General features: G+C 34.6%; 3 protein-coding genes across 3 annotated transcripts; 2 read left to right on the top strand and 1 right to left on the bottom strand.

The window, feature by feature from the left end:
* Positions 1 to 536: 536 nt before the first annotated feature.
* Positions 537 to 8,436, bottom strand: MONOS_7710 (uncharacterized protein; the record flags this gene model as incomplete). The annotated part of the gene is made up of 2 exons (XM_067878058.1): positions 537 to 8,296; positions 8,422 to 8,436. The coding sequence occupies 2 exons, from the start codon at positions 8,434 to 8,436 to the stop codon at positions 866 to 868; spliced, it is 7,446 nt and encodes a 2,481-aa protein (XP_067732369.1). The 3' UTR covers positions 537 to 865.
* A 2,464-nt stretch (positions 8,437 to 10,900) lies between these two features.
* MONOS_7709 (uncharacterized protein) lies at positions 10,901 to 11,689 on the top strand (the record flags this gene model as incomplete). Its single annotated transcript, XM_067878056.1, has 2 exons — positions 10,901 to 11,335; positions 11,393 to 11,689. 2 exons carry the CDS (start codon positions 10,901 to 10,903, stop codon positions 11,687 to 11,689), a joined length of 732 nt encoding a protein of 243 aa, XP_067732368.1.
* Positions 11,690 to 11,776: 87 nt separating this feature from the next.
* Positions 11,777 to 12,233, top strand: MONOS_7708 (uncharacterized protein; the record flags this gene model as incomplete). Its single annotated transcript, XM_067878055.1, has 2 exons — positions 11,777 to 11,801; positions 11,856 to 12,233. The coding sequence occupies 2 exons, from the start codon at positions 11,777 to 11,779 to the stop codon at positions 12,134 to 12,136; spliced, it is 306 nt and encodes a 101-aa protein (XP_067732367.1). The 3' UTR covers positions 12,137 to 12,233.
* Between the last annotated feature and the right edge of the window lie 3,568 nt (positions 12,234 to 15,801).

Genomic DNA, 15,801 nt, shown 5'->3' with positions numbered 1-15,801 from the left:
ATGGAAATTTCTGATTATTCTGTGAATGCTTGAGAAAATGAGAGGCATTTCATTTTGCAACTCAACTTTTTTATATCCTTAATTGCTCTTTTCAGATTGGAAGAAATCCAGCCATTAAATAATGAAATTCTGAAAATTTTTTCAATTTTTTTTACACATTTTCAGTGTGGAATAATGTGTTTTGTTCGATTTAAAGCATGAACGATTGATTACAGCTTGAACTTTTTTAAAGAATGTTTGGTTCGTTCAAAGAGTGGAACTTTCCGTTGTATATTTATTGCATCTCTTTTGTTCATTTAAAATCAATTTGAGTATTTCATTTTTTTGACAGATTTTCTGTTGTGTCTTGAAAGTTGATTTCAGTGATACACATTTATTTCCATAATCTTATTTCATTTTCCATGTTAAGTGTGCTTTGCAAAAAAAAGAGACTTTACAAATTTTGTTTGAACCATTTTTATCACAAAAAATAAACGCAAAGTGGAATTACAAATATTTTGGTATAATTTGATTTGTGTTTTTTTTAATAAATATAATTTTTTTTTCACAGACTATTTTTAGCTGTTATGAACAAACATAATAAATATTTTCTTCAACAAAATAATAATAATTATATTATAAATATAACAATTTTAAAATTCTATCCACTCAACAATTTTTGTATGTTGATTCTAAACTTCACACATGATAAAAATTAGGAAAGTGAACAAGTTAATTCTAGTTTCGCTTGTTCTTTTAACAAGAAAACTAAAAACACATGTTTTCTTTAATTCTTGAACAAAATTTTTTTATTCAAATGGAAATCTTATCCTTTAAGTTGAAATTAAGAATTCGATCCTTCGTTGCTTCAAGCATGCCAACAAGCTTATGCAATGAATGATTGAATGGAGCAAGGCTTTGAAACTGATTGTTGCAATATTAGAGTTGGAGCAGCTGAAGATGGAACAAAATCAGAATTGAAAGATGTCAATGAAGAAGAAAATGAAGCAGTGGTTGATGGAGTAACAGTCATTTGAGAAGACACAGATCTCAAAGATGGATCAACAAAAGTTATCGATTTTGTCGAAGTCTTTGGAATGAGTTCTTTCGATTGAATTGGCTGTTGTTGTGAAGGCGAAAATGAAGAAGCAGTTCCAGATGTGAATGAAGAAGGAGCTGTTGAAACTTGAAACATTGAAGGCAATGAACCATAAGAGTTACAAACATATGGAATAGAAGTGGAAAATGAAGAAGATTGTAATGAAGATGGTGAAAGTGGAGGCTTAAATAAAGGAGGAGGAAGAGAGTTGGCTGCTTTCGAGCTTAAGGGGATTGAAGGTTGCGACAATGTTGCATTAGCAATTGGCGCACGCAAAAACGAAGTTGATGAAAGAGAAGGTGCACAAGACGAGGAAGAAGGTTGCAAACGATTATTGTTAATGCTTGTATTGACTGAAGACATGAGTGGTGATGGAAAGAAAGTCAACGGCTTTACACTGAATGAGCTTGTGCATGGAGCAGAAGAAGCAGCTGCAGTGTAAGAAGACTTTTGTGGAAACGAGCTGAAGTGAGGAGGAGAAGTTGTATAGCGAAATGGCTTGGTGTTTGGTTGTTGAGATAAAGGTTGTTGTTCCAAACTATTTGAAGTTGTTGACGTTGCTTTATTTGAATGTAACAGAGCTCCATGAGAAGATAAAGGCAACGGAAAAGAAGAAGTTGCAGCACTATAATTGTTTTCATTTGCTTCTTTTATATCAGTTTGTTCATCTTTCTGCTTTTTTGATTGCGAACTTGTATGAATGGACAGCACACCACTTTCAATTGTTGACCCATGAGAGTGCAGAATATGCGTCATCTGTGATGTAATTGACATATCTGAGCGTTGCTCTTGTGTTGACACCGCCTGAGAAGAAGAAAGAGAAAGAGACGAAGGCGGAGGAGGAAAGTTCACCTCGGAAGGAGTACATTGTTTCCGAGAAGGTTGGAAGGGATAACGAATCTGCGCTTGCTGCTGTAACTGCTGCTGTTGTTGCTGATGCTGCAAAAACATTAATTGCCTCTGACAAAGTTGCATCTGCATCTGCTGTTGTTGTTGGGCTGTTAAAATTTTTTTGTGTGCAGCTTCAACAAAATTTTTGCTTCCATTATCTGGTTTGATGTCTTGTTTAATTTCCAATTTGTCGGATTCTTTTTGAATTCCCTCAAATTTTTGTATCTGTTGCGGCTCCAGTTTCAGTGGCTGTGTCAGCCACTCTGGAAGAGATCCGTTGCATTCTCCATTTCTGTTTTGGTTCAACGTGAATAAAGGAGTTGATGTGAATGGAATCATTTGTATTTGATTTGATCTAATTGATGCTCCGGCTGGAGTTGTATATGAAGTTGAAGCAAAAGCAGAAGTGTCCGGAGAAGAAGAAAACCACGAAGGCTTTTGCAGTTGAAAGAAACCACCTTCAAAGAACTTTGGTGAAACTTGCAATGGAAGCGCCTGCTGAAACTGTTGTAAATGTTGGTGAGCCATATTCGGATTGATAGTTTGTTGTCTTTGTTCTTTTATTTCTTCATTCTTTCTTTTGGAATTGGTTTGCTTTTGCTTTGAACTAATTTTTGCTGTTGAAGACATTTCTTCGGAATCTCTTTGTGCATTTGTTGTAATCTTTGTCCCTCTTTCTCTTGATTCTTTCTCTGTTATCTCCATTTTGCAAATATCCTTTCTGTTCTCTTTTGTAACTTTGGACAACTTTTCATCCTTTTGTTGTGTTCTTTTTGATTGCTTCTTCTTGCTTCGTGGAGAAAAAACAGAGGAGATATTCCAATACTGTGGCTCATATTCTCTTTCTTCTATTTCTTCAGAATGCATGTCACAATCAAACTCATCTGCCATTCTTATTCCTTTTCCTCTTCCTGTTCCAAGGTGCGAACCAATCTGCATATTTCTGGATGCCAACGAAAAGTTGCCCATCTGATTGCCTCTCAAGCCAACTCGTGTGGCAGAAGTCGAGCGGCGGAAATGCGACTGAGAAGGTGGATGTTGCTGGCGTTTGGGCGATAAGAAGCCAACTGAAGTTGCTGATTTCCCCTTTCCGGGTGCGTCCATCCTTTCTTCCCTTTCTTCCCTTTCTTCCCTTTCTTCACCTCCATCATGGGCTTCTTCGTTCTGTGTATCAGTTGATTCGCTGTCAAACAGATTTTCATCAAATGAGCTATCTTCAAAATTATCTTGTTCAAAGTTTTCACCCTCGGAATATTTCATTGAGTTCGGTTGTTTTGCCCAATTTCTGTAAACCTCCTTTCCTCTTCCTCTTCCTCTTTGCTTTCTGCTTTCTTGTTTATTTGAATTCATTTCTTCTGTTTCTTCAAATTCAAATGAATTGTTGCTTCTATCATGACTGTGCTTGTCCAGCTCCTCCTCTTCCTTTTCAAGCAACTCCATTTCTTCTTCAACTGTAAGGTCTCCTTTCACAATTCTTGTCGGACTATCAAATTCCATTCTATTTCTTTCGCATTTTTTTCCTTTAGCATTTGCTCTCCTTGTTGTATCGTTGCTTGTGGAAGATAATTCTGAGTCCTCAGAAAAGCTCCTTGAATCCATGTGAATCCAATCTGCTCGTTTTGTTGAAGCCTTTCCGTGATCAACATTGTGCTGCTCGCGTCTCACATTATTGTATTTAAATTCATTGAATCCAAAATCTTCATCCATTCCTTCAATTTCGCTTTCTTTCATTTTTGAGTTTTTGTTTTCTACGTTTAGATCTCTGGAATTTTCTTTCTCATTTTTTGATCTTTTGAATGCTTCCAAAACAGCATTATAATCCAGTCTCAGATCTTCTTCTTCATCAAAACTCGAGTCTGAGTCCAAATCATCGTCAGTCGAGAAATCTAAGCTGCTTGAATCATCATAATCGCTGTTGTTGAAACCAGAATGCTCAAAAGCAGTTATTCTCGTTGATTTGCCGTTGTTGTGGTTGAAGTTTTTCTCTATTCCATGCAATTTTATTCCGAATTTGTCTTTTGTATCATATTTGTCATCAATCATTTCCTCAGATAGCTGAGGCGTTGATAACTTTTGCGATCTTGTTGAATAATTCGATGAATGTTGTTTCTTTTCCATTTGCTTGACTCCTGAATGTTTGTCTGAATAAAGGCAAGATTCATTCAATTTCGTTGATAGTGAAGAAATTCCAGATGTAATTGAAGATGGTAACTGAAATCTATCTTGCTGAAAACTCGTTTGAAGATGGCTGATTGCAACTTGCTGTGCTATTTTTGAAGACTTTGTTCGATTTTTGCATGATCTCTTCGATTTTTTTGAATTTTTGTTTGAACGTTTTTGTGAGAATATCGATTTCCCAGCAGTATTGAAACCAAAACTGTCAAATGAACCTTTTGATATTTCATCTTTTGTTCTGTCTTCTTTCAGCGGAGAAAGAATCGAAGAAGGTGTTGATGCAGTGAATTCTGAATGAGTTTTTGACGCTGCTGATTTTTCTACACTGATTTGCTGGGTCGAATTTGGTGCCCTTTTCGCTCTTGTAGAAAAGAAAGTGACAAACTCACTGTCTCGCGAAGGTGGCCTGTGTTCTCGTGGAACAAGAACACGCGTCCGCCTTCGCGACTCATCAGTCGGCGAACCAAGTTCAGACCGTTTATCTGCCTCGCTATCTGACTGCAGCCAGGACATTTCGTCGTCTTCAGACGCGTTGATGCTTTTTGTCGGTGAAGAAGCATATGCTTCAAGAGAAGAAGAAAGAGAAGGGCTTTGAAGCAAATTGGAGGATGTTGCAGCTGTTGTTGCTGAATGGACTTGTGGATGTGCGCTTTTGCAGGGTGTTGCATCTGATTTCTGAACTTTCGCAGTTTGATTGCTCATTTTTGCTTTTTGGTCTTCGCTTTCATTGATGTTGTTGCTGTCATTATTCGAGTTGTGCGATGCGTTAGCCTCTTCTTGTTTTATCCAATCCTTTTCTTCCTCTCCTTCTCCTTCCTCTTCATCTTCATCTTCTCCTTCTGTTCCATCTGCGCCAAAAATATGCTCTTCGGATTGTTCTCCGTTCTCATCCATATTTTTCCTTTCGGCATTGCTTTCATTTCCAGAATTGTGTTCTTCGAATGCCATCTGAGCTGTAGATAAAGAGGAAATTGGGTTTCGGCTGTGCTTATGATAGACAAAGTTAGCTTCGACATGCTCTCCATTCAGCAGTTTGGTCAGCAAAGTGCTGGCCAGAGCAGCACGATTCGGGTCGCTGGAGCGGCATTCTGTTATCAGACGCTTCTTCATCCTCTTCTTCCTCTGTCCAAGTGCACCTTTGGGACGCCCGCGAGGCTTTTTGATGGCATTTTGCGAAAGGTCGTTGGATGTGTATGTTCTGCGTGAGTGAGGTGAGTTGTTTAAAGAGTGAGAAAAGGAAGAAGAAGAAGTTGGAGAATTCGAATGAGAAGGAGAGGAAGACAAAGGAGAAGCTGATGAGGTGGCTGATGTTGTGATACGTTTTGATGTGGATTGCTGATGTGATGTTCGTGAAGTGTGCTCAGCGGAAGTGTGAGATGGACTGCTCAAAGCAGATTGCTTCTGATTGACTGTGGACCTGGACTGAGAAAATGAAGTGGATAAAGAATCATGAGATGTACAAGTTTGTGGATAACTTTTAACAGCTGCATTTTGATCATTCCAGAGATGTTCTCCTGAAAATGGGTGATAATTTGTGTATCCACGTTGAAGTTGTTTCTGAGGATACATCAAATCATCTTCTTCTGTATTCTGATTGTTCTTTTTAAATGACTCGCTTTGATTGCTGTAAATTTGCTCATTGGTTTCGTTCAGTTCTTCCAATTTCTCAAATGTGCCGTTTGTTCCATCGTCGCTGATTTCGTTGCCCGGAGAATCAAAACATTTTTGCTGCAGCTTAAATTCACTTTTTCGTGCTTCATTGTATCCACTTTGTTTATCGCAATTTGCATCAGACAGCGCATAATTATTTCCTGAATCGTTCAATTGTGAAAGTTGCTTCTCAGTTTTTTCTGTGAATTTCATTTGCATTTTGACTGAAAAAGAATTTAGATTTCGTTGGCATGTTGTTTTCCCCATCGCAGATGAAGGTGATGGAGGAGTCTCCATTATATTCATTTCGTCTCCTCTTTCAGTTTCCTTCTGGTACAATTCTTCAGCATCATTTGCTGAGGTGTCGAGCTCATTATCAGCAACAAAGCCTTCAAATCGCATTTCTCCTAAATTCTTAGTAAATTTTCCGCTTATTTTTCGAGGTGATATCCGTTTAACATCGTTGTTTTGCAGCTGATGATAAGCTTCTTTCAATTTTTGAGAAGGCGAAAGAGAAACAAATGGATTGCTTGCAGATGAAGGTGTATGTGGACGTGAATTGGTATTTTGAAATTCAGCGTTCATGTTCGAAGATAGCAAAGAATTTGCCTCAGTCTTTACAGCAGCAAAAGGCGAATCAGGACGAGAAGAGGCAAAAAAATCAAACTGATTGGTGAGCATCTGCTGGTGTAGTTGGTCCCGTTCAGTGTCAAATGAAGATATTGCTGAAGAAGAAGTGGTAGATGATGATGATTGCGAAGCTGTTGGAGATAAAGATGTCAGATATCTGTGTGTGCTGAAAGTGCGCGATGAAAAAGAAGGAGATTCATCAGAGCTGGAGACAACTGCAGGCGATGCATTTCTCGTCCTCTGATTCGTTTCTGAGTTGGTCTGTTCTTGTATAAACTTCCTTCTTCTTGATCCGCAAACAGAGCGTGGAGAAAGAGATGGAGTTGTCAACGGACTTTGAAACGCTTTGTTTTCAAAATTGTCAAATTGTGCCATTGAAATTAAAAGAGAAATCGAGCCGTTATTTGTTTCTGAACTGACCGGGGAGTTTGTGCTTGATGGTCTTTGTGACTGGCTTGAAGATGTTGCTCCAAAATACCTTGGCAATGCGAGCGAAGATGTGGAAGAAGAATGAAATGGCGAAGTAAGTGCGTTGATTGGGTCATTCACATTCGTTTTGCTGTCAGAAAAGGAGAGCAAATCGCTGTAGTGAGACAAGAAATGTGTTTTCTCATGTGGAGACGTTCCTAATTTTTTGTTAATTGCCGTGGGTGATGATGCATTTTCTGTTGTTGAAGAAGTACGCGAAGGAGAAAAAGAAGAAGAAGAAGAAGAAGAAGAAAATGTTGAACCTGACAATGAATGTGACTCCGATTGAGGAGTTTCTATCGAATATATTTTTCTGTTTGCTAATTGAGAAAATAGAATATCATCTTCAAATTTCAGATCATCAGCAGGCGCAGTTCCTGCCTGGTCGTGAGATGAAGAAGTTAAATAATGAGCCTGCAACGGATTGAGATCCATGTCATTGTAGTTTTCGTGCTTTATCTTGTTTCTATCAAAGCCAATGCGACTCGAAAAAGCGTATTCGAATTTCTCTGACTCGGGAAAACCTGAGTCGAAATCAGAAGAGCCGAATGTCGGCGCATCATTTTCCTGTGAAGAGAAAAGCATCGAATCATCATCGAACAACGGTGAATGAATGTCATTTGATGAAAGATCCAAAAAGGAATTATCTTCAATTGCTCGATCTGTCAACAGTTTTTGATTTAATGCTTCGTCGCTCGAAGAAAAGATTTCATCTTCTTTCCTCTTTGCCTCGTCGGGAGTGCGTTGCATTTCAAATGAAGGAAACAATGTTATTTTTTCTGAATGATCTTCTTTCAACGACTCATTTTTCATTGTTTCATTTGATGTGATTTGTTTAAATGGTGTACCAACAACATCTGGCAGCATGGAACCTGCTGGCTCTGATGATTGGCCTGTATGTTCAGTATCATAAAATGCAGCAACTGATTGTTCTACATAACGACGTCCATGAATAGGGCTTGGTGAAGGTGAAAAGGATGCTCTGAAAGGTGAAATGTCAGAAGCAGTTTCAGAAGTCGCTTGATTATTTGTAAATTCTTGTAAAGATCTGTAGGCGCAAAAAGGCTTTGTGTCAAAGGGGTCAGTGGGGGATAATTCATATTCCATCAAAGTTGTTTTGTTTGTCGGCATCTGTGATGATCTCGTTGTCAAAAGTGCATTTGATTGTGATTGCTTTGGTGTTTCATATAATGTTGAATGACGATAAGATTTCGATATGGGGGAGGAAGATTTACTATTATGATCCTGTACTTCTGGTATTATTTCAGCTGATTGAAGTATTGATTCAAAGGGAAGATGAGGAGATTTTGACATCTGAGGACTTTGCTGTCCTCCCTTCAATCCTGTTCCTGTCAGTGCAATATTTCTAAATGAAGTTGCAATGTTTTCACTATCATCAGCAGACTACGATATAAAACAAATCATATTGAAAGTAAATTATCAGAAAATCATGTATTGTTTGTTGAAATTGTTTTGAAACAAAAATAAATGATAAAAATCTATAACAATGTAATTCTTCAATAACATACATAAGGGATATTCATAGTATTATGGTTTTGTTCATTGATATCAGCCTTATCACAAGAAGAAGTTAAATTGCAATAATCATCACTTTGATCAATATTTTCCATGCTAGTGCTTTCCTTAATCATGTTAAACTCCATAAATGAGCTCTTTTATGTTGCCACAAAAGTGTATCCCTGTGAATACTATTTCTGAGCTGCAAAAAACTCGCACAAAAATTTGAAATCTCAAATCAAAAAATTTTATAATGGTTGGATAATTTTTTTTAAAAAAGATAATCTTTTGGATGAAATTGATAAAATATATATTTTGATTAAATGCATTTATTTTTCCACAAAATCCCTTTTCCATTCAATGTCGAGTTCGTTAACGATGTCTGTTTTGAAAGAAAATTCGACTTAAGTTGCATTAAATCATATTAGAATTCTGTTGTACCCAATAAAAAGAATTATATCGGTGGAAATTTGCCAATAAATCTTTTGCTCCAACATACGCTGCGAGTTTCAAGCATTGTGAACGGCAATGCTAATTGAAATATTTAAAAAAATCCAATCAATCTAACTTTTGTTGATATCTGAATGAAGTTCGTCTGCAATATCGTATAAGCAAGCATGAAGGAAGATAATTAAAAAAACAATTGTTGAGACATTCCCATTCATTTTCGATGATATACAAGATATTCAAATTGGTACTCTTTCTCTTCCTTTCGAAGATGAAGCAATTTTGTTTTGTCTATTTTCAAGATTTGTTATCTTCGTCCAACATGAAGTCTTTCTTCTTTAATTCTACATCCATTAATTCTACAGTTGGAAACATTCAGCTCGACATTTCATTATCCGTAGAAAATATTTACATGGAAATCGAAATGGATTGACAATAGATTTCTTCTTTCCTTCTTTTCTCCAATAATCCACTATGCAGATGTGAATAAATAAAAAAATAAACAAGGATGATAAGAATAGAAACAACGATAGGAAGTTGTGTGATATGATGTTGTTGTTTTGAAAAGAGGAAGAAGATGATTATATACAAATGAATTGAATAAAATGATTGAAAGTCGAGAATTGTGAAGAGAAATTTCTTCAAACAACAAAAGAGAAGCAAAAAGAAATACTCTTCTTTTTCCATTTTGAATATCATCTAGCGAATAAAAACCTCTAACTCCTTTTCACATTTTGTAAAACCCTCTCCATCTCAAAAATTAAAAATAGGAATCATATGATAATCTCATTTTCTGTTTCACTCTTTCCTCATTTTCCATTTTTTGTTCACTTTTTTCACTCAACTCGTCTTTCTTCCAAAAATAATTCTTCGTCTAAATCCAATACCATAAGTTCTTGCAACTACTTCTCCTTCAACATATACGTTTTGTCCATCCTTCACTTTCCTTTTCTGCCAATTCATTATTTTTCTTCTTTTCTCACAAAATAAATAGGTTTCTTATTCTTTCAACAGCAAAAACAATAAAATTATGCAACGTTAACAAAAAATAACTGCAAACCTTCAAAATATGTTTATATACATATTGTTTTGTAATCAATGCTTGTTATCCTCCAACAGAAAATAATTATTCCACAAATTTTCCACAGTTTCGCAAGAGGATTCACCAAACGTCCTTTCCAACAGTCTTTTCGCCCTCAAAGAAGTCTATTTCTGACTTTTCGATAAAAAGAAACGCTTTAATAATCTTTTCAATTCAATCATGTTTCTCCGAAAGATTAACAGAATCAAATGCTCCTCCAATATGTTAAACATATGCACGTTGGCCCAACACTCACAGTCAGACTTTTTCTGCTCTGAAAAGCGAAGACTGCCCATTTGAAAAAAAATGTCAAATTCCCGGGTCTGAAAAAGATAGCGGATGTAAATATCTTCAAATTGAATTGAAATAAAAAAAGATACAGCGAATTACAAGCAAACATTTCGCATTTTCGTTGTTGTATCTACTTTTGCCTCAAAATGCAAAATGATTTAAATAATATCCATTTATCAATAATGTTTAATTCTTCGATTTTTCAAATATAGACAAAAAAGATAGCTTATTTTGTTGAAAATATTTTTCCTTCAATCCTCCTTTTTTAAATTAGAATTCTTATTCTTTTAAAAAGGTTTGATCAAAACATCCATTGCAGTAAACCGAATTGGATAAAGTGTCAATTTTCTCTTTCGTCGTTTGCAAAAGATATTTGCAGGAAATAGGATGGTCTGGATGCGGTTATTTTCTTGGCTGTTTTGAGTTTTTGCTTTTCGCTGATTTCTTCCATCCTGCATATTCGAATTCAAATAAATTGGCAATTTGGTGCTTCATTCTGAATGTGACGCTTTTCAAAAATTGCAGGATATGGAACTCACAGAAAAATTCACTGGCGTGCAATCGTTGTTACAGTTGACTTCATATTTTATTGCATTTTTTTTTTCATTCAAGAATTATTTGAAGGACTTGAAGATTGCGATGAAATTGAACAGAAACAGAAAATCGAAGAAATGAATGAACAAATGGAAGAAATGAATAAGGATAAATTTGAGTCTGTATTTTCAGAAGAATTGTTCAACAAAATTCACCAAATGATTGAGGAAGAGAAACTGTCAATGGGGAATGCAATCTTGCTGTTGAAGCATGTTGGATATTGGAAAGCGTTGAAAAGTGAATGGGCAAATGGATTTTTGGAATCATCATTGAGTAAACGAATAAGAAAGATGATGATTGACGAAAATGAGAAAAAAGAAAGAAAAGATGAAAATCTTTTGGCTAATCTATGCAAATGCTATATTTCTCTTAGTTGCAACTTCTCACCAAAAGTGATTTCAATATGTGTTCCTCTCCTTCTGAGAGATGCGTTGAACAACGAGGAAAGCGAAGAAGCTCATAAAGATGTTGAAATGGCATTGATAGCTCTAGGAAATATTGTCAAAAACCATGTATGATGAAATTTCTTTGTTAATTATTAATTACTGAACATTTCATTTTTCTAACAGGAAGAGAAGGATTGTCTGTTTCTTAACGAGATCACAGAAATCATAAAGCATAATCTTGTGCATCGCAATCTAACTCACTTTGCCTGCCAATTGGCATGGGATTATTTTGTTGGGAATGCAGATTTGGATTGGGAGACAAAAAGTGGAAAATTCTTTGGTGCATTTTTTGCGAGAGAGGCTGTGAGGGAATTGAAAGAATTGAAAAGTTGTGTTTGCTGGGAGAAGAAGAAGAAGAGAAAGGGAAAGAAAGCAAAAGGAAGAAAAGGAAGAAAAGAAAAGCTCATAATCAAGAGATGATGCAGAACGCTTCGCACATGCTTTCATTACAGTGATTTGAGTGGGGAAGGATGGGATGAATTGGTCAGATGCCTTGTGGGACTGAGCATGACGGCAGAGGGAAACAGCAGAGGTACGTATAGAAGATTCATCGATCTTTTTGAAAGAATTTTATTTTGCTCGACAGATGATGTCGACATTTTGATAAGTGGAGGTGCTGTTGATTACGTGATGGAGAAACTTTATCAGCAAACTTTGGATAATGAGATAACACATTGCTGTTTGGAGTTCAATGTTTCACTTTCATACAGAGTGAGAGAGAAAATCAACGATGGAAACGAGAAGGAAAGGCAGAAGATGCAAAAGAGAAGGATTATCGACTTGTTTGAGGAAAGAGGATTTGAAGATCTTTCCGATTCATTTCACTGTGCATCCAATATCTTCGATTATGAAAGGAGCATGGAATGATTGAAAACGTTTTGTGTTTGACAGTGTTTTAGATAATCCAACCAAGTTTTTTATTTTTATTTTTATTTTTATTTTTGCATAGAAACAAATTGAAGACAAAAAAACAGCAATGATATGTTTTATAAAAGCTTTTATTTCAAGAAGAAAAATGAACTTCGAAAGAAATATATTTTGCCATTTTATTTCAGTCATTTGATTGTTTCTTCTTGATAACAGTTCGGAAAATGCTTCCAGATTGTTTTTCACATCTGTCAACTCGAATAAAGCATCGACGTTCGCTGATTCTTTCTATTAACCATTGAGAGGTATTTGAACAACTCATTCAATTTTCTTTCATTGAGAAAAGGATTAACAGATGTTCATTTTTTCATAAAATAATCCAGAATCGTTTTCCTTTTCAAAACAAAATCAATGGATTGTCCAAAATTTTTAAGAAGATTCATTTCTTAAATATATGAAAAAGAGGAAAATAAAGAAAAGAAAAGATAATCGTGATTTGTTGGATTATATTAACAGATTTATCAGGAGGAATCCAATATGATAAGTTAAAGCAGAAACCTTTATGTGAAAAAGAATCCTTTGATGATTATCGGGGAAAAGTGCAGTTAATAAAGGAGTTGAAGGCTTTCCCACTTATGTTCTTTTGAAGATCATTCATTTCATCTCACATCTTTTTATTCAGAAAAGACATAAACTGCTAATATTTTATGAACACATGTGAAACAAAGTCCATACTTCTGAACATCCCAAGAATGCATTGATTTCATAATAACAACCAAACATGAAGGTTAAAGCGCTTTTTAAGAGGAAAACAATTACTTATAATCTCCACAACATTTTTATCAATTGGCATTTTCAAAAATTATAAAAAAATTGAACAAAATATTGTTTTCGCATGATTTTTTAAATGTCTTAAATTTTGGTTTAATTAAATTTTCATATCATCAAATTTTATTTTTTTCAAAACTATTGATCAATGGCTTCCATTACAATAAAATTGAAACTATTGAACATCTGTTTTCTTTTTTGTCACTTGTCAAAGATTTTTCAGAAAAGGGGACGTATGGATGCACATCTTTTTATTCCTGTTTTAAAGATATTATTTTTCAACTATTTCATTTATTTAAACATGTGCTCGTTCAATAGACCTATTTTAAATATATTTTTTCAATTAGAAAAAGTGGAACAAAATTGAAATAAGTTTGATAAAAATGCGATAAAACAAATTCTTTTTCAAAATGACTCAATCAATTTCAAAACTTCAAATGCTGGTTTGTCGATCATAAATTTGATTGAACAAAAAATGGTGTAAGATCAATTGAAATTTTGCAAATAAATATTTGTCATGGAACGATTGAATTTTTTGGAGGTTCTTGAGCGTGCAGAAAAAAGAATAACGCTTCCAACGCACACGCCAATAACTCCGGAAGAGAAAAAAAATTCCTTAATAGAAAAAGCTTGTCAAAAAAGCGAAGATCCCATTCACGGATTTTTCAGCTTGACAGGTTTCACAAGAACAGAATTTGATATGTTGCTTCTTCTTCTTGATTACGAGTTACCTCAACATCGTGGAAAGCAAAAGGCAATTCAAAATATTGACGAACAACTTTTTATTTTACTCAATTTCCTTCATTTGGGCTCAACATCAATGACAGAACTTTTGACTTATCCATTTTACAAATCACATAGCTCAGTTACGCAGTTATTACACAGCATCGTTGGAAACTTTAAAGATACACTTGTTAATTTACTTTTGATTTTTCGTAAAGATAGAATCAAAGAGTTGCAAGAGGTTGGTCTAATTTTGGATTGCACAATTGTGCCTATTAACAGGCCAAGTGGAAAATTGGCAGATGGAATGAAATTTTTTAGTGGAAAACATCATTCTTACTGTGTTAAAGTTGAAATTGGGGTCAACCCAAAGAACGGATTAGCCAGCACAATCAGTGATTTTTACCCAGGAAGCGTTCATGACTATGAAATATTCAAAAATCACTATCCAACCTTCTCTCAACATCTCAAAGGTTCCAAAATCATGGCAGACTCGGCCTATATGGGAGCAAAAGCAGAATTGGGAGCTATTATTACAAAACCCCAAGGAACACCATATCTATCGAAGCACAGGGTTATTGTAGAAAGGTTTTCTGGACGATTAAAGACTTTATTTACTGTGTTCAGAAGAAATTGGCCTATGGATATTAAAACAGTTGAAGATTTTTTTATTGTTTCAGTTTGTTTAACCAATTTTCACATTTTACACAATCCTTTAACGAAATCAGATTGCGATGCAAACGAGTTGATTATTAACGAACTTCACACTCAATTTTATCAAAAAAAGGAAGCGAAAAAGAAAGCGAACGAGCAGTATATAGAAAGACAAAGAAAAAAACTTAATCTTGCAAATGAGAATTCAACTTTTGAATATTCAAAGTCAATCCAAAGAATTGGTTTGTTTTTGTTTTTACACCCATATTGTTCTTTTGAGCATGAAAAGAACATTTTTTCACTTTCATATTTCCATTATTTATCATTTTTAGAAGAATCAACAGAATCAAATGACCCATACTGCAAACGATTTTCCAAGCATCCAGATCAAGAGAAAAAACAAAAACATTCATTATTGGAATTAGAAGAAAGAGAAGAAATAGAAATAGATGATGATTCAACTTCTGAAGAAAAAGAAAAAGAAAAAGAAAAAGAAAAAAGAAAAACTGTCAATTTCAATAATTCTGAAAGAAATGAAGATAAATTGAAAGAAATAGAAAGAATAAACGATGATGATACAAGAAGTTGCCCTTTTTCTTGGTTTCTTCCAGATCAATGGGAATCAACTCGTTTGCGGAAGTCGACTTCATCTAATCAGTTTTTATTGAATTCCCCTTTGCCCCTAATAAATACACAATATTCTTCTCAGGCTTCACTGAATGAAACGGCAATTTCTCCTCAACCACAGTTAAATACTCCAATTTCGTCTTTGCAATTGATTTCAACTCATCATTTATTTTCTCAACAATCAGATTCTTCTGCATCTTCAGATTCAAACTTATCTCGGGCACGATCTTCTTCTTTCTCATCCAATGAAAATCATAGTCAAACAAAATAACAATCACTGTATTCAAATATCCACATGAAGGCTTTTATCATCTTTATCATTTATTTAAATAAACATTCTCCAAATTTCTCTCTCATTTCTTTTTTTTTTTTTAAAAAAAGGAAAAAGAATTTTTAGAATTATAAGATTTTTTATTTTGTTTTATTTTTCAGAAAAAATTTTTTATACAAAAACTTCATTTTCATTCTTTGTTATTTCATAGCCAATAAAAATTGAAGTTGAAATGAAAATATTGCAAAATGTGATAAAATTTAAGAAAATACAATTTGAATCTTTTTAAAAGCTAAAATGGAACATCCAAAACATGTTGCAATATGCAAAGCTAGTGTATGTGAAAGAGAATACATCAATAATAAAAAAAGTCACATTAAAGTAAAATTGATAGAAAAAACTCAAAAATTTTTAAAAATTGATCACACACATTTCTTTTTAATGATGAGCCATAATCTTTTGTTCAGTTTTCATTCAAAGTGAGTGAAAAATGCACAAAAACAAAAACTTGCGATCATTTTGTGTTGATCATAAAAATGCCCTTTTAACCAAAAAAAAGTTT

Source organism: Monocercomonoides exilis, assembly GCF_001643675.1.
Source record: "Monocercomonoides exilis strain PA203 chromosome Unknown scaffold9-1957334, whole genome shotgun sequence".
Taxonomy (NCBI): Eukaryota; Preaxostyla; order Oxymonadida; family Polymastigidae; genus Monocercomonoides; species Monocercomonoides exilis.
The sequence above is the reverse complement of the archived record's forward strand: the minus strand, read 5'-3'. Positions and strand labels throughout refer to the sequence as shown.